Raw genomic sequence first — 23599 nt, 5'->3', positions numbered from 1 at the left:
GTATAGCAATTAAATCATCTAGTGAGGCTAGCCAATCAATCACCCTACATCCAACTTAGTTTTGTACTCCTTACTCAGTATCATATGACATATTTGATGCTTATCTAGTACCTAAATGAATTACACAATTTTTTCAGTTATATTTCACTACATTATATGAGGCAAATTACATCTCTAAAGGTACTATCAAACTTGCTATTTTTATAAATTTTGAGATCAGTTCCTTTCTAAACGTCAAGCCCTTGTATGGATTCCATGGAGGGGGGCACAATCCCTAAGATAGAAGATGCAGATTGGGCATAAGTGGAAAAAAAAAAAAACTTGAGAAAGTCTTTAAGGCATGCTTTTAATCTCCTTTCAGTCGTTGAAAGGAAAACATATCAAATAGAAATACCATACTGCCTGCTTTCTTGCCTCCATTTTTGTCTACCTTTCTGGTATATAGACTTTAAATCATGAATACTTTGAGCTATGGTTAAAAATTAAGCACCTTGTTCATAATGGCCAACAGTTCACTAAGCACAAGACGCAATCGACGAGGTGAATCACTGTGTTCAAATTCTAATGTTAGTCCGTGTTGAAGTTGTGATACCAGGATGCTCTCTCCACTGCCTCCTCCAAGTTTATGCCTAATGAAGTACAAACATATAAAACAATTATTATAGGAACAATGACATAGAAATAATTGCATAAAATTATCTATTACTAAAATACCCTATGAATTATACACTTTAAATATTCACTATTACTTGTGAAATACTAGTTTGCCCATATATTTCAGAAATTCACAAGGTATGTAAAGACTGCCTCACAACTCATAGTTAACACTCACTTCCCTTAATAACACTGGCTTATTTCTGGATTCACAATGGGTAGGGAAGGTTATAATATCAGCACAGAATCTTTAGATATCAATGTGATGTTAAACACCTCCCAAGTGATTTCTATAAACCATTCTAATCTAGTGGAAGCTATCATACCCACTTCCCACCAAGAATTACTAATCAGTTTACCCTAAACACAATAGTACACGGCCATATTTTCCTATGCAACATTTTATAATACAGAACTCACAAGTTCCTACAATTTTAACTATAAATAGAAAAGACCTAAATAAAATACTCTCCAAAATTTACATTCTTGTTTTTCTCTCTGCTGTGAAAATTTTTGATGTTCTACTCTTTGGTACATTCAAATAAATCCCAATCCATATATTATACAACATACCTAAGCTGTTGTTCTTTGCTGGCATCTTGTTCTAAAGCATGAAAATCCACAGACAACAATGCAACAATGGAGTTGACAGCTTCCACTCCAGAGAGAAGGCGAAGGATAAGTTTTTTATCCTGAGCCCAGCTTTGGCTCTGGTCCGCAGGAGCACAAAGTGCCATCCGCACCAAGCAGGGCAGCAGAAGTCTTAATTCTGGATCACTTAAAGATGCCAAGCGAACAACATCCACCTTCTGCATTGCCTCAAAAGCAAAAGGGCTGACAAACTGAAGGCTTGTGCACTCAGTCATTATCACTGTTGATCCTAATGATTAAAAATAAATTAATTAATTAATAAAAATAGAACTATAATTTCCACATGTATGTACACTCCTCTTTTTAAAAACCCGAAAAATGTGATAGATCATTTTTTTTTTTTTTTTTTTTTTTTTTTTTTTTTTTTTTTAGAATTTTAACATTTATTTATTTTTTCTTAGTTCTTGGCGGACACAACATCTTTGTTGGTATGTGGTGCTGCTGAGGATCGAACCCGGGCCGCACGCATGCTAGGCGAGCGCGCTACCGCTTGAGCCACATCCCCAGCCCCGTGATAGATCATTAATAGGTCTCTATGTTGGCAATGTTCCTGGCAATGTTCCAAGACCAGCTTTCCCTGTATCCCTACCTTCTACAGCCATCTGGAAAATGAAAAAGAAAACAAGAATATACCAGTGTCTTTTCCAGCCTTAGGAGTCTTCTGCTCTAATACTCTTGTTTTACAAAGAAGTATATAAAGTCCAGAGAATTAAGTTACAGATCCAAAGTAGTATTAGTAGTTAATGGCGAAATCCCGAAGTTGAACCCTCATATACTATATACCATTTCAAGGCTTTCTTTTCTTCAACAGACCATGAGATCCACAAAACGTGAATGAAAGTAAATGAATGGCCATAGCCATACTTTTGCAGCATCACCCGCCTAACCAACAGGTGTAAGGAATTGTTGGGCTTCTATTTCCCACACTACAGGACATGGAAACACTGGCCAATCACCTCATTGGCCAAAAATAATGTCAGAGATAAGGCTCTGAAGACCACAACACTATCCTATGTCTCCTGTGTTACTGGGTAAAAAAAGCAGATGTTTGTGGATGCAATTAGCTAAGAGAAAAGGCGCGGGCCACTCTGGCAGTTGTGTACCTTCAGAAGTAATCAAAGACACCAAAAAAGGGAGAGGGGGCCACCGACCGAGCAGGTAGCCAAAGCCGTCCTCTCTTAAGACCGACCAACTAGCAGAACCGTGGGAGAAAAGAGCCGTGGGAAGAAACGTTGCTTTGCTTTCAAGCAGGAGCAGCTGGTCTTTTAGTAGAGGGGTGGGCTGATGGAGCAGAGGCTCCAAGAACCAGCGTTCACACGTCTTACTCCAGGGACAACGAGAACCAACAAGTCCCTCGGGCTGAAAAAAGTCTGACCGGCTGCCGACAAAGACCTGGGAACGCGCTGAGATCTGAGAAGCGGACGCTTCGTACCTTAAAATCTACCCTCCAGTCTCAAGGGACCCCACTCGAATTCTGCGTCCTAGAGGCGGGACTCGGCAGAAATCTAGAGCGCGGTCCGAAGTTGGGCCTAGCGATAATCCGGATCCCCAAAACTCTAGCTGTGCCCGAGTCGATTCGGGCACCAAGAACTTAGACGCTGGGACCAACCGAGTCGTCGATAAGATGGGGACAGGATGGGGACACCGCACAAAGGCAGAATCGAGCCTGGAGAGAGGGAAAAGCAGAGGAGCTTTTTTCAACCTGCACCCAGCACCTTCATTCATCCCCAGCGTCTGGCTCCCGCCGGCCACCGTACAGAACTGAGGAAGGGTGGCAGCCAAAGGAAACCCGGAGACGTCGGCGTCAACGCAGCGGTGCGCGTGCGCGTGCGCGTGCGCGGGCCCGCCCCTTCCTCCACCCTACTTGCCCTGCCCAGGTTCACCTCTGAAGGTTTCCCCTGTTTGCGTTTCAAGGACCTTTCAGATAAATCTCCAAGCCCCTAGGAGCTTCAGTTTCGTTATCACAGGATTATCCTGGTATTCAGATGACACACCGTGTAAATGTTAAAAGTTATTCCTCCTCTTCTTGGACCGCAACCGAACTCTACCAGAGGCTGTGCCTACGCAGCACCAAAATTATAAAATCCAAGGATTTGTAGGAGAATTTGAAAAGTAATCTAACCCTAAACCTTACATTCTTCGACCTCACACACCCAGAAGTCAAAGGAAAAAAAAAAAACGCCTTTTGGATAAATTTAGTTTCCTTAGGTCCTTGCGGGAAGGTGGGTAAAATTTCAGGAATTCTCTGTGATTCCTGTTCAAAATTGTTAGTGCCTGCAAAGAAGATCCAAAGCTTTGAACAACTTTTCAAAAGATGTCTGATCACCTAGAAGGTATCCACTAATCTGTTTATCTTCAGCATTTATTTCAAACTATTTCTTGTTCTTCATTTAGTCAGCATATATTTGGCACCTTCTATTTACCAGGTATTTTGCTAGGAGATAGAAACAAAAGTTTGGTTTGGTTTGGTACCAGGGATTAAACCCAAGGGCGCTCAACGACTGAGCCACATCCTCAGCCCGCTTTTATTTTCATGTTTTCTATTTTGAAACAGGATCTCGCTAAATGGCTTAGGGCTGAGTTGCTGAAGCTAGCCTCAAACATGAGATCCTCCTGCCTCAGACTCCTGAATCGCTGGAATTACAGATGTGTGCCACCACACCTGCCCCAAACCAAAGTATTTTACAAAGATAAAGTACAGTGTACTTTCTAATTGACAGAGGGATAATCTCTAAAGGTTTGACTTTTCAATTTACAAGAGCAGCACAGCAAGAAAAGAACTAATGGTGACGCAGTGGCGCACGCATATATAATCCCTTTGACTCTGGAGACAGACAGGAGGATGGCAAATTAAGGCCAGCCTCAGCAACTTAGTGAGATCCTGTCTCAAAACTAAAAAGAAGATGGGCTGGGGATATGGCTCAGTGGTTAAGGGCTGAGCACCTAGATTTCATCCTTGATACCAAAAAAAAAAAAAAGAAGAAGAAGAAAATAATTGTGTGTTGGAGTGTTTTCCAATGTTTCTCAAAAATTTTTCCACCTAACCCAAGTAATACATTTCAAATTGTGACCCAGAACACACATTTGCATATATCCACATGTTGTATAAACTTATGTTCCATCTAAAACAGATAAAACACATACCCATATCTGCATGGAAACAAACGTTCATAAAATAATACACATTCCACAGAATACATATTCAATTTCCTTTTTTTAATTGGCCAATCATTATATATTTAAATTGATTTCACAGTCTATTAATGGGTTACAAACTGTACAAAAAGAAAAAAATCTCTTTTTAACTTAGGGCCTCTCACATGCTAAACACTAAACACATCAGTGTCTTTTTTTTTTTGGAATTAGGGAATCAACCCAGGGGCACTTAATCACTGAGTCACATCCCAGCCTTTATATATATATATATATATATATATATATATATATATATATATATTTATTTATTTATTTATATGTATTTATTTATATATATATATGTATTTATTTATATATATATTTTTTTTTTTTTAAGAGAGAGAATTTTTTTAATATTTATTTTTTAGTTCTCGGCAGACACAACATCTTTGTTGGTATGTGGTGCTGAGGATCTAACCTGGGCCACACGCATGCCAGGCAAGCGCACTACCACTTGAGCCACATCCCCAGCCCTTTTTTTTTCTTTTATATTTTATTTTGAGACAGGGTCTTACTAAGTTGCTGAGGGCCTTGCTAAATTGCTGAGACTGGTTTTGAATTTGGGATCCTTCTGCCTCAGATACCTAGTTGCTGGGATTACAGGCATGTACCACCGCAACCAGCTCACTGTTCCTTTTTAAGCTAATAATTATTAACGACTTCTTTGTTAAAAAGTTGCTAGGCACTATGATAAGTGCTTTATATCTAGTATATCATTTAATCCTTTGAAGCAGGTAAAAGTTTCCATTTTAGAATTGTGGAAATTAATCTCATAGGAATTATTAATCTTCATAGGAAGAATAAGGAGGATAAAAGTGAAAGAGATGGGTATGAATTACATGATTTTTCAGATACTTTCCAGCACTGCTTATGATCCTGTGAACACTGAAGAAACATGCGAATCGAGTATCTCCATCTAGCAAGTTATATTCATTTTGAATAAGAGTATCACAGAGATGAGGGCTGACACGTAACTTTCTCAAAAAGTCTCCCTCTCTCCCCTTCCATTCTTAGTGAATTATCACCACCAGCTTGAGTTGCTCAAACTAGAAAGCTACAACTCATGACTCTATCCCTATCAACTTGCTGAAGTCTTGTTTCTAGGGATCAAACCCAAGGACACTGGACCACTAAGCTGCATCTCCAGCCCTATTTATTTATTTATTTAGAGACAGGGTCTTGCTACATTGCCCAGGCTGGCCTCAAATTTGCAATCCTGCCTCAGGCTCTCAAGTCTCTGGGATCACAGACATGCACCACCATGCTGCTGTTCAAGTCTTTAAGATCCTTGACACATCATGTTTACTTGTGAAATCATTTTGATAATCATTGTATACAATTTGGATACTTTTGTGAGAAAAGATTTAGCCAAGAACTTTTTTTTTTCTTTGTGGTAATGAGGTTGAACCCATGGGCACCACTAAACTACAAATCTAGACCTTTTTATTTTTATTTTTATTTTTTAAAGAGAGAGTGAGAGAGAGAATTTTTTTTAATATTTATTTTTTTCAATTTTCAGCCGACACAACATCTTTGTTGGTATGTGGTGCTGAGGATCGAACCCGGGCCGCACGCATGCCAGGTGAGCGCGCTACCGCTTGAGCCACATCCCCAGCCCCCCTTTTTATTTTTTGAGACAGGGTTTAGCTAAATTGCCCAAACTGGCCTCAGCCTTGCAGTCACTGGGATTACAGGAGGGTGCCACCATGAGCTTTTAAGTTTTAGTTTTCTTCTCAGGCCAACTATACTAAAATCAGTTTTTAAATAACCTTACAGTTTGTATGTTTTATTAGGCAGATTCTCATTGCAAATAGTAAGCCTACAGATTAACCCTAAATCTAGTTGCTTATAAACCCCATAATCTTTGATTTTCGTAGGACTAGCTCATATTATGATGGTGTGCCTTTTTGTTATTAAAAAGTATTTAAGGAAATAATCCTTTTTTTGTTTTTTGTTTTTTGGTACTGAGGAGTGAACCCAGGGGTGCTCAACCACTGAGCCACATCCCCAGCCCTTTTTTATATTTTATTTATTGACCGGATCTCACCGAGTTGCTTAGTGCCTCACTAAATAGCTAAGGCTGGCTTTGAACTCTGGATCTTCCTGCCTCTGTCTCTGGAGCTGCTGGGATTACAGGCATGTGCTACTGCACCCAGCCAAGAAAATATATTTTACCAAATCTGTTTTTTCTCACATTTTAATATCTCTGAAATTTTAATGTCTTAAAATGGCAGCATAAATAATATACAAGTTTTGGTGTCAGGTTTGATGAAACACATAGTTCCTATATTTTGTTTAAGTCAAAGAAAAGACTTTCCTGGATAAACATTCTTCTTTTGACTGGCTTTCTTGGATTTACTCTTCTCTACTTTATTTCTTAGACTGGAGGAATAAGGAAACAGGAAAAAAAAAAAAAGCAAAGCACATTAAAGTACTGTTTCAGGTATACTATGTGCTTTTGTTTTTGCATAAATAAGCTTCAAAAAATCAATGCTCTTTGGAAATAAAATCTACAAGTACACATATCGACCTTAGAAGACATGTTTCTCAGCCTAGTTTTTTAGAATTATTCTCAAATAGTTTATGACTATTTGATCTTACATCTCCCTTGTTTTAGCCTGTCGAGATCTTTGACTTTTACACAAGCTTTCTGCTTTAGCTTTGGTTAAGCAGATCATAGCTTCACTTGTAGTTCAACATGAGACATCCCTGGAGGTTGACAGTTCCACCAACCCAGTCTCTTTGGTCAGATTGTTTAACCAGTTAAGAAATCAACTCAACTACTAAAATACATTTCTACTGTGGAATAACGTTCAACTTCCTTGTTGATGAGCTCAGAAGACAAGAGATTTTTATGGTCTGACTTCTCTCCAGCTTCGACTCCTTCCTTATGTGTCTCCAACTTGGGCTTCTGCCTGGTGTCATGATTTCATGAGTTTGAACTGCACATTTCTCTTCCTTCTCCCTATTCCTGTACCTTTTCCCATGCAGGTCTTTCATTATCTTTTTGTGCAGTAAATTCCTTTGAATCTTTTTTTTTTTGGGGGGGGGGGAATGCTGGGGATTGAACCCAGGGCCTTGTGCATGCAAGGCAAGCACTCTACCAACTGTTTACCTTTGTAAAGCACTCTACCAACTGTTCCCCTTTTTACCTTTTTTAAGGTTCCTCCAGTGTCCCCATGCTAAGAAACCTTTTCCTGACAAATCACCTACCTTTCACTAGATTAGGTATCCCTCCACTATGTTTCCAGAAGACCCTTTGCTTCCTTCAGTCACAGTACTTTAGACATTGCACTTAAATAAAAAGACTTAACCAGAAAGTGAGTACTTTGAGGGCAGGAACCATGTATTCCATGCCCATGGTAGAGTACAGCACTTAATACTGGTTTGTTGAATTTCAGATTCAAACATATTAAACCTCACTAAATAAGCTATTAAATGTCCATTGCCATAATATATCAATTTATCAACGTTGACAAAGGAATGAGATTGATGTCAGTTATTCCCTTTTGTATATGTACTGCATTATGTCATACCACTTTAAGGAGTTTAATTATGTTTACACAACTGTTTCCCAGTAAACCGAGGACTTACAATTAGAGATTTATAATACGTAATCAATTATTTTATTGTTATTTTAGTGAAACTATACCAGCTTTTAATGTTGGTTAAGTTAAATAAATTTGCTAGTAGTTTCTGGGACCTATCTTTTAAAAACCTTAAAAACTAGAAAAGTTGCCCCCCTCCTTTTTTTTTCAGTATCTTTAATTTTTTTTCAGTATCTTTAATTTTTCCACAGCATTTCTGAAATCATTTGCAAGTTCTTTCACAACTCAGGATATAATTCATGTGGATATGGAGATTTGAGCAAAAAGCTCCTTGAAATCAGTTACCTTAGGTTGGAATTCCATTAAAAGCATAGTTCTTAAATTTTAGAGCTTGATAATTTCAAGTGTTTTCTTTTTTGGGGGGAGGGGAGGGGTGATGCTAAGGATCAAAGACAGTCTTATACATGATAGGAAAGTGCTCTACCACTGAGCTATATCCCCAGACCATGAATTTTATTACTAACTGAAATCAGGGGGTGCTACACCACTGAGCTTATCTCCAGCCCTTTACATATATACATTATATACATATATATCTTTTAATTTTTAAAATTGGAATGGGTTGAGACAGGAAGGAGGTAAAGTAGTTGGGTGAGTATGGTGGTGAATGCCTGTAATTCCAGCGACTTGGGAAGTCGTGGAGGCAGGAGGATTGCAAGTTTTCAACGTCAGTCTCAGAGAAGACTGTCTCAAAATAATAAAAAGGGCTGTGGAAGTGGCTCTATGGTTAAAGTGCCCCTAAATTCAATCCCCAGTACTAAAAAAAAAAAAAAAAAAAAAAGTGTGGGGGGGATAAATTTGGACTAGTTTATGCTTTGTGTGTTCTCCATCCTTTTTCTTGCTAAAAACATATTTAAAAGTCCTTTTCTTTATAATTGTCAAAATTTGTTTTGCATCTTCCTTTGAGGTTCACAAGCTGATTAGAAACATTGGTTATTGGGCTGGGGATATAGCTCAGTTGGTAAAGTGCTTGCCTTGCATGCACATTACCCTGGATTCAATTGCCAGCACCACCCCAAAAAAAGAAAGGCTGGGCATTATTGTGTTCAATTACCAATGAGCAAATTGAAATTATTATTATTTTTTTTTAAACAGGGAGGGAGAGAATTTTAATATTTATTCATATTTTTGGTTTTTGGCAGACACAACATCTTTGTATATGGTGCTGAGGATCAAACCCGGGCCGCACACATGCCAGGCGGGCCTGCTACCACTTGAGCCACATCCCCAGCCTGCAAATTGAAATTATAAAGATTAGGCGTTTTGCCTGAATTCACAGCCAGTCTGTGGCAAACCTGGGAGGAACTATTTCAAAATGACCACAATACTTTTGGGATATGTTCTTACTCAAGAGACAAAAATGTTTTAAGATGGAAATATTTTCAACAGAATGAGACACCACAATGAAGGCTTCATGAATAATTTATTCCATTTGAAGTTTTTTTTTGTTTTTTTGTTTTTTTTTTTAAAAGTATAAACCTTTTCATTTCCTCAATCACAATTTGTACAACTCAGTGTTATGGCATTCGGCAGCAATAGTGTTTGTTCCTTATTCTTTTTTGTCACGTTAAAAAGAAAAGCAATTGGACCATATTAAATGTCACTGCTAAACAACAACTTTAAAACGCCCCTTCATAAAGTGACCAAGCCATTTTGAGAGGGTTGATGCTGACATGTCCAGTAATGACGTTACAATTTGTAGTTTAAACTCAGTAACTTTTAAGGTCCACATATCCAGTTTACTTTGAAAACTAAAGCTATTTTAAAACTTCATGAATATATCAACCTGAGGAGTATTTTAGGTCCCAAATCCAGTTTTTAAATTTATACTCCACAAAAAATAAAATAACATATATAAAAAATTTAAACCACAGTTCTGGGCCCATTAAAACACCAAGAAAAAACAAAAGTTTTAAGATTTCCAGCTGATTTTTGAGGGATGGGACAAAAATATATATGTTAAAAACATTTTTTTCCTTAATTTAGACAAACTAAAATATTAAGAGGAAACCCAGACCAAAATATCACTCATGCAACATTAAGTGTATTTATAGACTAATATGCAATGCCATAGTGGATGAGTAGCAAATTATATGATGCAATAGCATTTAAAAACTTCCTTTTAATCTATTCAATTTGAACATTTTAAATAATGCAACATAGTATTTTGATATTACAGTATTAACATAGTGCTTGATTAAAGATCTGCAAATCTTTGTAGTAACACATTAAGTTAAAAAATTACCTCAGAAGGTAAATATGAAGACGAAAAGAGAATATTTTAATACAGTAATCTGTGCCATACTGACAATTGAGTACGAATACAGCTGAGGATAGTTGACTAAGTAGTAAGAGCTTAATTTTAGTGGTTTAAGAAAAGTTTAGAAATATTTAAAAATTACAGCTACTTTAAAATTTAAGGATTACATATAAGTACACTTGGTGGCCTTCTGGCCAAACAATAAGGTGTACAGAAATTTATTCATACAGTGTTAATTCACAGTCCTGATAACTGAATGGCTTGCATAAGAAAGGTATGGCTAGATGTTTCTCACTGGCTGGAAGCAAACATTATATAACTAATCTTTTAAATGCCAAAATACTGAACTTCCACCCTGCTTCATAATGGATAACTGCACAAAGAACAGACATTAGCACTGTAACAAAGAAGTCAAGGTGTTCGTAACTCACTGGTACAAAGTATAATATTTTGCTTGCTTATTAAAAACAAAACTACCCATACTTGTCTGTGACAGTACATTAATAAGTCAGATCCATCATCCTGCACAAAATGCTTAATTTCTTTTTTTCTGAGATAAGTCAACTGACCTTTTCTAATGGCTATTTAATAACTTTCTATTTGAGTGTGAACCGATATATGAAGGGAAGAAAAGTTTTATCAGTAAATCCTGTATATTTGGGAACTATTCCCTGATTCCTACATAAAAAGGAATTGTATACTGGGTTCCCTCCTTATGGCTCCATATAAAAGAAACTGTCAGGGAATAATTTTTTAAAAAATCTATTTTCAAACTGAGGTTTGGTTACTGTAGGTTAGCAATTTTTCAAACAACTGAGAATATAACTTTTATTTTTTAAAGTCACTATTAGCTAAGTATATAAAAAAAATACTCTTTTTATAGAAATTCCAAATAAGCATCTTTTCCCTCAAATCTCAGACAAGTTTGTTTTTTTTTTAAGAAAGTACAGAACAAAACATGCCAACATAATCTGTGGTGCGTTAGCATAATTGAAAAACATATGCAGAGATGTGATCTTTAAATTTAATATCAAAATATGCTGACCACTGGGATTTCATTATAATCTTAATGATTGAAAACTTTTGTCACCAAATTTGTTTTTAATAGAAAAAAGACTTGCTAATGTTTTCATGTACACAATTTGAATAAGTTATACTGTTCATAAGAAAGTGATATTATGCTAGGCATATAGTACTTACAAAACAAGTTTCAGTTAAAAAAAAAAACACACTGAATTAGAGTTTTGTAAATACAACTGATTTCATCCTTGTAGATAATTAGTGAACATACAAATAAGAATTTTGCTAGACTGCTTCCAAGAAAGATTAGGTAGACTTGGCGACTGTGAATTCAAGTCAGCAATGCAGGTAGAAAGCTAACTTGGGCTCTCTTGTGAGCAGCACTGTAGAAAGGATTTTTCAAGGGGGTAAAAGCCTGCATAAAAGCAGTTATATTGGCATGTGCAAACAAGAAGGGGGAAAGTTGTGTTGAAGGAAGGGGTGAATTAAAGTCCCTAAAATTCAAGTCCCTTCTTTAGGGAGGTGAGAACCTCCTTGGCATATGCCCTACCTTAATTTGAGCTGTGTTATAGAAAAGTACAGACTCTGGTGTTTGGGACTGCCATCTCCAAACCAAGAAAATTAAATAAATAAAAAGGCAAAGGGAAACAGGTTAAGTTTAGAAAATGTTTTTTTCACTAGTGGAATAGAGTCTGAATACCAGAATTCACTGAGAATCTATTTACACCACAGTTTGATTGCACACACACACCCATACATATGCATACTCTCACACACATTCCCAATCATTAATTTAAAAAAAAAAAAAAAGTCAAACAATCAAGAGTGACTGCTCTTAAAATAATTTGTAAAATGCCTAGAGCTGGGCTAAATTTCAACCTTATAGCAGATCCTGCAGATAAATTTCATAATTAATAATATTCCCATGCCTAAATTGCCACTGTTAAAACTGAAAAAAATTTAAGCATGTAACATTAAACACCAAAATTAGTTTAAGCATTCAGTAGCAAATGTTTTTCTTGTAAAACTAAGTTTCTTTCACTGGAAATGGCCTGAAATATTAGTCATAGCCCTAAACCATAGTACAAAATATAACTGAAGAATTCTCATTTTATTCTAAGTTAAACCACCTAACAATATCACTTGTATATTGCCATCATGTTATTCTGTAAAGATGTGATATATAAAATGCTGTAAGACCCGGTACCTTTTCAATTTATAAACACAGTGAACTTCATTACTGTACATGTACTCTGCAACTACAGCTTAGCTGTAAATCCTCCACACACAATGGTATGGACATTATTCCCCCTCTATCCCCATTAAACTGTACATTGAGACAATACAAATTTACTGTCCCACCCACCCCATTACAAAAAAATAATACTCTAAAAGCAACCCTACTGCAACTTTTTAATTAAGACGATTACATATATTTTAGACCAATTGCTTTAAAGCAAGAAGGCAGTATAAACCTTCTAGGAAAATTTTTATAAAAGAGGTTAAGAAATATAAGACAATTTATACATTTAAAAACTTACAATAAATAAGAGATGCAGGCATTTTTGAATACTAGATACTATAATCCAATACAAGAACATCTTGATGTTCTAAAGCCATATGTTGAAAATCATTGTTCCTCATGTTTCCTCTCCATGCTTTTAATATTCATTAAACATGACTGGGTACTATGGCTCATTACTTTTCACAAATACTGTGACCGGAAAAAAAAAAACGTTAATTTTTGCTACGAAAATGTTATAATACGTTTTGTATGATCAGTCATCATCCCTAAAGAGTTCAGTAGAGTCAATGAAAAATAGCAGGGTTATAGACCCTCCCCCCAAGTCAAAACAATATTTGTTGAAGTAATAAGAATTAGACCCCATCACAAATGACTTTCACTGAGAACATTATAACTTAATCCTGCAGCAAAATATCCTTTTTTCCTTGTTCTTTTCTTGCAAAGTTCCAACAAATGAAGATCACAGCATATTCATGATAAAGTTGTATAACTGATTCAGCACCACAAAATGAATTGGGAGACATGAACGTCTGTCCTGGATTGCAGGGTCACAGGTTAGCCAGGAGAGTGCATTGTACTGTTCCAAAACAAACCTGAAAAGCAAATAAACAATGTAAGTCATTTATCTATTTCCAGTATAAATTTCAGAAGTAGTTTTCAATTATAGTATCTAAGATTCAAAGCACCTCAAAAGTCCTTGGGGAGAAAGATAATTAATTTCATGAAAAACTGTTCTTAGGCGAGGGATGTTTGTAGCTCAATGGTACAGCTCTTGTTCAGCATGTGTAAGATCATAGATCCAATACCCAGCACCATTAAAAAAAAAAAAAAATCTCAAAAAGATCTAAGGGTAAACACCTATGAAATCTTGCCAAAACTGAGGAAAATGCATAAGAATCAAGAATCAACATTATATTGTTTGCTGTTGTTGTTTGGTACTGGGGATTTAACCCAGGGGCACTTTACCACTGAGCTACATTCCCAATCCTTTTTTATTTTTTCTTTAGAGCTAAGCTGCTGAGGCTTATTTCAAACCTGGGATCCTCATGCCTCAGCCTCCCCAAGTCCCTGAGATTATAGGCCTGTGCCACCATGCCTGGCTTACATTATGTTCTTTTAAAGTTGCAATAGAGAACAAATAATGGTAAAAGAGCAGTACCTGAGGACATCTGAAGTCTGATTTGAGTCAAGTGGGTGGGAGTGTTTACTGTGAAGCAGCTCGTCAGATTGCACTGAAGGCACGTGGAGGTGCAAAGAGGCCTAAAAATGTGAACAGGGAATCAGTAAGCCACATGGGAAAAGACTGGTCCTCTAGTTTTACCTTATTCTCCCAATGTATCTTTCTTAATGAAAATATATTTTAGTACTATGTTATGAATGGAACCACTACAAAAATGCTTGCTCTCCTTGCTGAATTCATTCATTATTGAAGTAATTTTTAAGTGCAAAATATACTGAATCTTCCTACTTATTTTAGTTTTACTGTTTATAAAACCTCGTATTAATCCTTAAAAAGGATTTCCAACTATTTTCTAAGTCTAATTTGCCTAGATGCATAAAGTAAATGTTTAAGGATGCAATAAACATAATAAATACATTTCATAACAGAGGCTTATTAAGAACTGGCATATCCATTTAAGTATGGCCGTGAACGGTGAGCGGAAGGAATCACAACTTCTTCACATTTCAACTAAATGCAAGTAATAATTTGTAATTAAATATGTATAATAGTGTTAAAAAGTGTGACAAGATGGTGATGGTATTCACCACAAAAACTCTCCGTAGATCTTATTCTATATACCATAAAAAGTACTCATGGGTTAGCATTGTGACTCAGAGGTAGAGTACTCGCCTAGCATGCATGAGGCACCACATAAAGTAAAATAAAGACAGTGTGTCCACCTATAACTGAAAAATAAATATTAAAAAAAAAAGTACTCAAAATTACAAGCTCTCTCCTTTCCAGTTGTATACATGTATAAACCCTTGTTAGGTATATTCAGGAATATAATTTAAAATGTTTATATCCAAACTATTTTGATTTTTGAGTTAAAAACAAGTCCCACATGGCAGATCACTACAAATTAAATGAATATTAATTAGTACCAGTGCTCTTAATCCCTATGATAAAATTATTTTTAACCATCTGGGTAACAATCCGCTATTTCTCCAAGCATAGAGAAACACATCAGGTGGTTTTATTGCCTATAGTATACAACTAAAATGGGATGTATGAAAAACAAGGTGAACAAAATTATGGTAAGTTATGCCTTACCTGGTAATTCAGAATCAGAAGTCCTAATCTTGTTACACTGTATCTGAGGGTGAATGCTCACTTTACACTATCCTCTCTGCAAATAAATATTGAGTAGAAAAGAATCTGGATAGTCCCTTGGACTTTTTGTAAAGTAGTGTTTCCTAAAAACAAAATGTGCCCTGAAACACTAAGGTCATGAATTACAAATAGGTGTTAAACAATCCTATTCTTGTGTATTAAAATAGATTTGGGAATTGCTAGGTAAACAATGTTACTATTTTCAGAATCTGTAGTGTGTATACATGCACTGTGACTACAAAAGGGGGCAGAAAGCATGTACACCACTTCCCAAAGATCTAAAGAACCCTTTGTTTTGTGGAGACTCCAAGGACTATTCAGCAGAAAATCTCTTGGAAAGGTGTTTTTGTAATGAGATTTGCACATCTACTGGAAAAGGAAGAAATCATAGGATAAAGCTACTACCTTGGCTGACACTCTTAAATATATTCTCTCATTAAATATTATCAAGGGCTGGGGATATAGCTCAATGGTAGAATGATTATCTACCATGCACGAGGCCCTGGGTTCAATCCTACCTCACTACAAAAACAAAAAACAACAACAACAAAAAAAAACAAGTTCAGATCTTCAACTGTTGTGCAAGAAGGACTCAAGTGGAACAGGCCTGTAGTCCCAGCTACTTGAAAGGCTGAAGCAAGAGAATCGCTTGAGCCAAGGTTTGAGGTCAGCATGGGCAACAAAGCAAGGCCCTGACAAAGCAAGAAGAGGAATGGAAGGGACAGACAGGGAGGAGACGTAGGGAGACAGCAAGAGGGCTATAGGTTTGATAACCACTAAAAATATAATATAAACTAAAGCATACTATCTAATTTTTGCCCTACAAGCAACAAGTACTCAACAAATACTTAAATTAGCATGACTAGTGAAATATGAAATAGAAACTTGGAATTCTACTGCCTCAGTCTCAGGAGTAGCTGGGACCACAGGTATGTACCACCCCACCTGGCAAGACTGAATCTTTTAATCCTCAAAATAATGAAGAATAATGAAAATAAGATATGAAGTAATTCAAAAAATAACTTAATAATAATTAAAAGATCCAGGTTTCAATCTTGAGTCTACTGCCAATTTATGACTTTGAATAGGTGAGTTTTTCTGAACTTAAACATTGTAATGAGATTTGCACATCTACTAGAAGAGGAAGAAATCATAGGATAAAACTACTACTTTGGCTGACACTCTTAAATATATTCTCTCATTAAATATTATCAAGGGCTGGGGATATAGCTTAATGGTAGAATGATTATCTACCATGTGTGAGGCGCTGGGTTCAATCCAGCAACCACAAAAAAAAAAAAAAAAAAAAAGTCAGATCTTCAATTGTTGTATATATGAACATGGTACAAAAGTTGAAACTAAAATATGCTCATCTAGAAAATGAGAAGATTAGAAAGAAGTAAGTTTTTCTAAGTTCCAGTGTGTACAGTTGAAAATACCACTACAATATAAATTTTAAAAATTAGAGTTGTTTCCTAAGTAGATAATTCTGTGTGTGATATTTAGAGTCATTTGTGGCAATTAAACACTTAAACAAGCTATAAAATTTCAAAAAGCCACTTCTGTATTTCTCATAAGTCAAGTTGTCAAATATGATTCTTTATAAATTGGCACAGAAATGGTAATACCTTAAGAAAAAGGGGACACTGATATTGTGCTTGAGGACATGCTGACCAGAACCAGTCAGGTAATGGACCCGCTTTGGCAGTTGATACGAAGTATCCAAGGGCCAATGGTTGCTGAAGAAGAATATTAGTTACTTCATCATGAGATTCTGTTGAAAGTAGTCGATCAGTACCCTGACCCTTAAAAAGACAAAATTAAAAGTATATTATTTCCTTCAGTATACCTGAGTACTAGATATAAATACAAAACAGATTATGACAAATCAGTCTTATTGCATTATTACCTCAATTTTAAAAATACTAAAGGATATTGAAAAATTCAATGGGTTAAAAAAGAAAAACTCAATGGTTACATACTTAGTAAAAATATCATAAGGTAATGATATTAAAAGAATGAACTCTAAAACTTGCATGAGGAGATGAATATGCCAACTGTTCAACAAGTCTATTTTGCCAAACCCAGGGTGAATTGTATGTATATAAACATTCACAGGTGATTAAAAACCACAAAATGGTCAATCAAATTTCTAACTCATTTCCTAACAGTCTCTCAACTAATTCCTGACACTCATACCCCAATCCAAAGGGTAGATTCAATACACTTTTGTTCATCTACCACAATCTCTAAAATGCAGTTATAATGTTTTAGAAAGCATTATGGCAAAATAGAGACTACTCTCAAGTGGTATTAACAAACTCTGGATTAGTCAATTTACTTCTTGGTTTTTTGGGTTTTTTTTGTGGTGGTGGGGTCACCAGGGATTGAACCCAGGAGTACTTAACCACTAAGCCTCATCCTCAATGATCCATTAAAAAAAAAAAAAAAGGTTTTTTTTTTTCAGTTGTAGGTGGACACAATACCTTTATTTTTATGCAGTGCAAGCGTTCTACCACTGAGTCCCAGTCCTCTCAACCCTTTTTATTTAATTAATTTATTTATTTTGGTACTGGAGATTTAACCCAGGGGTGCTTTACCACTGAGCAACATCCCCAGCACCCCTCTTTTTTTTAATTTTTAAAAATATTTTTTAGTTGCAAATGGACATAATACCTTTATTTATTTATCTTTATGTGGTGCTGAGTATCAAACTCAGGGCCTCACACAATGCTAGGCAAGCGCTCTACCACTGAGCCACAACCCCAGCCCTTTTTATATTTTATTTAGAGACAGGGTCTCACTAAGTTGCTTAGGGCCTCACTAAATTAATGAGGCTGACTTGAGATCCTCCTGCCTCAGCTTTCCAAGTTGCTGGGGTTACAGGTAGATTTGTGCCACTGTGCCTGGCTTCTTGGTATGTAGGTTAAATAAATAGACAAAAAGAAAACTAATATGCACAGAAACATTCATTATATCAGTAACTATAACAACAGCAACAACAACAAAAGCTTAAATAACCAACGTTTTAGGAATGATACAACAAATTATGGTGTCCATATTTGAAAGCTAAAGCTGGGCATGGAGGCACGTAACCTGTAATCCTAGCTACTCAAGAGGCTTAGACAGGAGGATCCAAAGTGCAAAGCGAGTCCTGCCAACTTAGCAAGATCCTCCCTGAAATTTAAAAAGGGGACGGGTATATGGCTCAGTAGTATAGCTAGTATCCCTGGGTTCAATCTCCAGTACAGAAAAAAATTTTAAAAAGTGATTAAACTTCTTGAAATTTGAAAATAAATACACCCATACTTCAATCTTGCTTTTTTACATGTTTAAAAAGGAAGAGATGGCAACATAAAATTCGACAAAGATCCTTTCTTAAATGAAAAAAAGTAAATTCTAAGCTGGGCATAATGGCACATGCCTGTTAATACCAGGTTCTTGGGAGGCTGAGGAAGGAAAAATCACAAGTTTGATGATAGCACTGGCAACTTTTAGTGAGAAGACCCTGTCTCAAAAAATAAAAGAGCTAGAAATGCAGTGTGGTAGAGTGTTCCTGGGTTCAATCCCAGGAACAATAACAACAACAAAAAAGGTAAATTCTAAACATATGCATACTGTAATAATCAAGTAACTACTAGATATAATTTCACTCAAAGATGTTATTCAATGAAGCCCTAATTGTTACTTCAGAGAGAAGCATAATATAGCCTGTTTTCATAAGTGCTAAAAATAAAAGGGACAGTGGGCATATTTTATCTGTTTCTATAAGAAAATTAATTTCTATTATATTCCTTGTCACAGCCCTGATGTGAATTACAACTCTTACAGTCATATACTGATTATCTAAGATACTGTGATCCTACACCTGAAACTACAGTGAAAGGGCTAATACTCAGTACTCTAGAAAATATGAATTCAGGGAAAGCACAGCCTCAGAGAACCTCTGCAGAATGTTTAAATCCAAGTATTGGTTTCTGTGAGGCAGAAGTATATGAAGGTACTGTTAATCTCACCTGTTGCCAAATTCCAAGGAAAACAATGTTCTATTTCATTTATTCATTGCTTACCAAATGAATGAATGACATTTAGATAAACTAAATTTTTAAAAAAATGTTTTTTATAACTTTATTTATTTACTTTTTATGTGGCGCTGAGGATCAAACCCAGTGCCTCATCCTTGCTAGACAAGTGCTTTTCCACTGAGCTACAGCCTCGGCTCCAATAAACTGAATTTTTATAATAGGATTACCTTGCCAGCATCACTTCCATGGGGGTAATGAGATCCTGGAGAATGTACGGGAGATGCAGTTGGAGATGCAGGAAGGATATTAATGATATCAGGATCAAGATCATCTCCTGTGTCTAACAAATCAAAGATAACCATTCCATCTGCTCCATCTATACAGAAGAAAGAAATTAAATATTCCATTATCCATATCCCATGATTATTCACAATTAAGGGTTAAAATAAATTTTAACCAAAATAAGTTTACTTAACCATTAAGTGTCTATCATGTACCAAGTATTGTGCTAATAGCCATTTAAACAATGCATAAATAAACATATACTAGTCTGAATAACGGCTTCCAAAAGATGTCCATACCCTAATCCCTGGAATTTATGAATATGTTATCATAAAGGATTTTGTAGATGTGATTAAATTAGTGATCATAAGAAGGAAAGATTATCCAGGTGGGTCCAGTGATCAGTTGTGCTTCTGATCAAAACCATGGCCTCCCATATGCTAGGCAAGTACTCTGCCACGGAGTTATACCACCAGTCCCAGAAGAATCCTCCATGAGAAAGAAGTGGCAGGGTCAAAGTCAATCAAGGAGGCTGACAACACTATACTGCTGGCATTCAAGATGGAGGAAGAGGCCACAAACAGGAATGCAGGTGGCAAAGGCAAGGAAACAGATTCTTACTGAGAATCTCCAGAAAGAATCAACTCTGCTGACACCCTAACGTTAGCCCAGTAAGCCTGATTTTTTGATACCTCCAGAACTACAAGGTAATACATGGACATTTTTGGTTTTGCTTTGCAGTACTAGACATTGCCCCGCGGTGCTCTACCTTTTTATTTTTTGAGACAGGGTCTCACTAGGCTGCTAAGGGCCTCACTAAATTACTTAGGCTGGCTTTGAACTTGTGATCCTTCTGCCTCACAGATGTTCTTTTAAACCACTAACATAAGCAATTTGTTAGCAAACACAGTATGCAGGAAATAGAAATGTGTTTAAAATTATACTACTCACAATTAATGCGCTCGTCAGGTTTTTTTTTTTTTCTTTGTTTGTTTTTGTATCAGGGACTAAACCCAAGGACACTTAACCTCAGAGTCACATTCGCAGACTGTTTTGAGACAGGCCTCACAAAGTTGCTTGGGGCCTTGCTAAATTGCTGAGGCTGACTTTGAACTTGCAGTCCTCCTGCCTAACCCTCCTAAGCCACTCCAATTACAGGCATATGTCCCAGTCTTCACTAAGTAAAACATTCAAGGTATTTCACAATAAATTAAATGACAGATTAATACCTACAAGTGTGACTTTGATGATCTGATTATCATGTCTTATATTCTTTTTGTTACTGAGGATTGAAACCAGGGGCACTTTATCAATGAACTAATCCCCAGCCTTTTTTATTTTGAGACAAGGTCTTGGTATATTGCTGAGGGCCTGGCTAAATTGCTGAGACTGACCTTGTGATCCTCCTGCCTCAGACTCCCAAGTTGCTGGGACTATAGGCATGTGCCACTATACCCACCAATCTTGATATTCTAAGGTCACTCAAAAGTAATAATGAAATCTTTACTTTTTGTTCTGCTAATCACAACCAACAAGGTTTACCAAAAATCACAACCCTACTCTGGCAAAAATATTATTTTGGCAAAGAAGACCTAAATGATTTATAAAGATTGATACAACTACCTCAAAAACAAAAGCATAAACCTATACAAAAATTTTATAATCAGGGCTGGGGATGTGGCTCAAGTGGTAGCGCGCTCGCCTCGCATGCGTGCAGCCCGGGTTCGATCCTCAGCACCACATACCAACAAAGATGTTGTGTCCGCCGAGAACTAAAAATAAATATTAAAAATTCTCTCTCTCTATCTCTCTCTCTCCTCTCTCACTCTCTCTTAAAAAAAAAAAATTTTGTAATCAATTATTATCTTTTAAAATAAGATTTTAAGTTCCAGTATCAGTAAGATAGGATAATGATCTACTAGTTTCCTGGTGCCATTTAACAAATTATCATACAGTTGTTAACATAAAACAACGCATATTTATCCTTTCACAGTTTGGGGGTCATAAGTCTCTAACTAGTTTCACTGAACTGAAATCAAGATACCAGCAAGGCTGCACGTCCTCTGAAGAGCTCATGACCCTTTCCTCAGTTTTTAAAGTGAGGGGCACAGCATATTCTTCCTCTGACTGCATCCTCTTCTCCATCACATGGCTTTCTTTTCTGTGTATAATCCAAAACTGCCTTTGTCTTTCTTTCATAAAGGATACATGTAACTGCGTTTAGGCCCACCTGTATAATCTAGTACAATCTCTTCCTCTAACTTAATCACATCAATTAAAAATTCTTCCTTCTTTTTTAAAAATAATATAACATTCACAGGGTACAAGGACAGGACCTGGCTATCTTTGGAGACCATTTTCAGTCTAGCAAAATTGTCAATGATTAAAACCTTAGGCAAGACATGGTGGTACATAGTTGTAGTCCCTGCCGGCAGGGAGGCAAAGGCAGAAGGATCACTTGAGCCCAGAAGTTCAAGGTCAACCAGGGCAACATATTGAAATCCCAACAAACCAACAAAACTTTTCAGGAACAATTCACCTACCAGTGTTGGGATTGAAAGCTAAGTCCAAATTTTCAGTGGTATAAGTAGCTGAAGCTACTTGCACAGTAGCAGAAGTAGGGAACACAAGTATATGAGTACATGATGTATCCTGTGGGGTATTTAGCTGAGATGTCTGCATATTTAGAGTGGTGCTTCTTCCAAATACAGAACCAGTTGACACAGAATCTACCAAGAGAATGAAAGACATTTTTCCTTTTAATAAATGAATAAATTTTATGTAATACTTAAAAACTTAAATACATAATGAATTAAATCTGATATAAACTAAAGATAGCTAACCTGGCATAATAACAAAAGAGCCTTGGGGTTCCATTGCTACTAAGCAAGCACTGAGAATGCTGGGAGAGTCTGCAGCAGATATACCACACATTCTACACATGTCTTTGAGCCTTTTACTTAGAGACTGCAGGTTTCGACGACTCAGCAAACAGTACCAATCTATGGGTATCAACAGTAAAAAAAAAAACACAAAAACACAGTAACAACAGTTAAAATAAAGCATCTCTACTACGCATAGAACCAATATTAAAAATGAAAAACTTGATGGCATAAAAATTTTCTATGTATTTTCCCCAAACAAGAATCAAAACTCGTATGACCAATCCTATTAACATCCTTTATCCCTCTAACTTTAGTGAACACCACATAGCATCTGCTGAATAAAAAACAGAATGGTGAAAGGAGGTCAACAAGAAAGAATAGTAGTAACTACCTGTATGTGGTTCCTGTTTAAAAACAAAAGTTTTAAGTTTACTTTTGTATTTTTTATTCAGCACATATATTTGGATATTGTCTGAATGCTATATAAATTAACATAAAACAAATTTAAAATTTTACCTTTCAATTCTCCATGACCTATCCTTCCCAGACGACCAATTACAACTCTCCATGGTAATGAACTCATTTGTACAAGTCCTAAGCACCACTCCCAAAGTTTCTGCAGACCAAATCTCCTAGCAGAACCTTTTTTTCGACGTGCCCTATTGAGTGAAATAAAAAGAATCATAAATCTCTTTTTTTTTTTGTAGTTATAGATGGACAGCATGCCTTTATTTTATTTTATTTTAGTATGAGGTGCTGAGGATCAAACACGTGCCTCACACATGTTAGGCAAGTGCTCTGCCACTGAGTCCCAGCCCCGACCCCTAGAATCATAAATATTTTTAAAATCCACATGACACTTAAAATTAGTTCCTTAATTGCTCAAAATTAATAGCTCAAAATTAGTTCCTTAATTGAATTTTACTTCATTGACTGATCAGTGCCAGCACTTATTTATGTTAGCTACACACTCTTTAACACTAAGCTACATCCCAAGTCCTGGTTCCCTACTTAATTTTAATGTTTCACACTTTAAACAAGTCCTAAGCAAGAATATATATGAAATCAAAAAGTGTAGACTATAAATGTTTATGGTTTTTCAATTGAGAAAGGGTCTCATTATGTTGCTTAGGCTGACTTTGAGCTCCTAGACTCAAGC

At 36.3% G+C, this 23599-nt stretch overlaps 2 protein-coding genes and 1 long non-coding RNA gene across 9 annotated transcripts in view; 1 reads left to right on the top strand and 2 right to left on the bottom strand.

The window, feature by feature from the left end:
• Positions 1-3114, bottom strand: part of Ints2 (integrator complex subunit 2) — a 54320-nt gene extending 51206 nt beyond the window's left edge. For 2 of the 5 annotated variants that reach the window (XM_078042355.1, XM_078042360.1), the window contains exons 1-3: positions 3008-3114; positions 1228-1534; positions 491-629 (exon numbers count right to left, since the gene is read on the bottom strand). In XM_078042355.1, coding sequence (XP_077898481.1) covers positions 491-629; positions 1228-1534; positions 3008-3026 — 465 coding nt within the window. In that variant the 5' untranslated portion in view covers positions 3027-3114. Of the gene's footprint in view, positions 1-490; positions 630-1227; positions 1535-2737 lie in introns of all 5 variants that reach the window. The other 3 variants (XM_078042356.1, XM_078042358.1, XM_078042359.1) reach the window with 3 other exon arrangements.
• A 33-nt stretch (positions 3115-3147) lies between these two features.
• On the top strand, positions 3148-9530 carry LOC144376088 (uncharacterized). The gene is made up of 3 exons (XR_013436169.1): positions 3148-3638; positions 6020-6082; positions 9251-9530. It is a non-coding gene; the product is annotated as an uncharacterized LOC144376088 (long non-coding RNA).
• Med13 (mediator complex subunit 13) overlaps positions 9513-23599 on the bottom strand; it is a 90516-nt gene continuing 76429 nt past the window's right edge. For 2 of the 3 annotated variants that reach the window (XM_013357048.3, XM_005321551.3), the window contains exons 24-30: positions 22957-23099; positions 22399-22557; positions 22099-22284; positions 19501-19649; positions 16877-17053; positions 14073-14173; positions 9513-13506 (exon numbers count right to left, since the gene is read on the bottom strand). In XM_013357048.3, the coding sequence (XP_013212502.1) occupies positions 13374-13506; positions 14073-14173; positions 16877-17053; positions 19501-19649; positions 22099-22284; positions 22399-22557; positions 22957-23099 (1048 nt within the window). In that variant the 3' untranslated portion in view covers positions 9513-13373. Of the gene's footprint in view, positions 13507-14072; positions 14174-15188; positions 15265-16876; positions 17054-19500; positions 19650-22098; positions 22285-22398; positions 22558-22956; positions 23100-23599 lie in introns of those variants that run through there. The other variant, XR_005726397.2, reaches the window with a different exon arrangement.

This window comes from Ictidomys tridecemlineatus, chromosome 3 (assembly GCF_052094955.1).
Source record: "Ictidomys tridecemlineatus isolate mIctTri1 chromosome 3, mIctTri1.hap1, whole genome shotgun sequence".
NCBI lineage: Eukaryota > Metazoa > Chordata > Mammalia > Rodentia > Sciuridae > Ictidomys > Ictidomys tridecemlineatus.
Note: the sequence above shows the minus strand (reverse complement) of the source record. Positions and strands in the feature narration are given on the sequence as shown.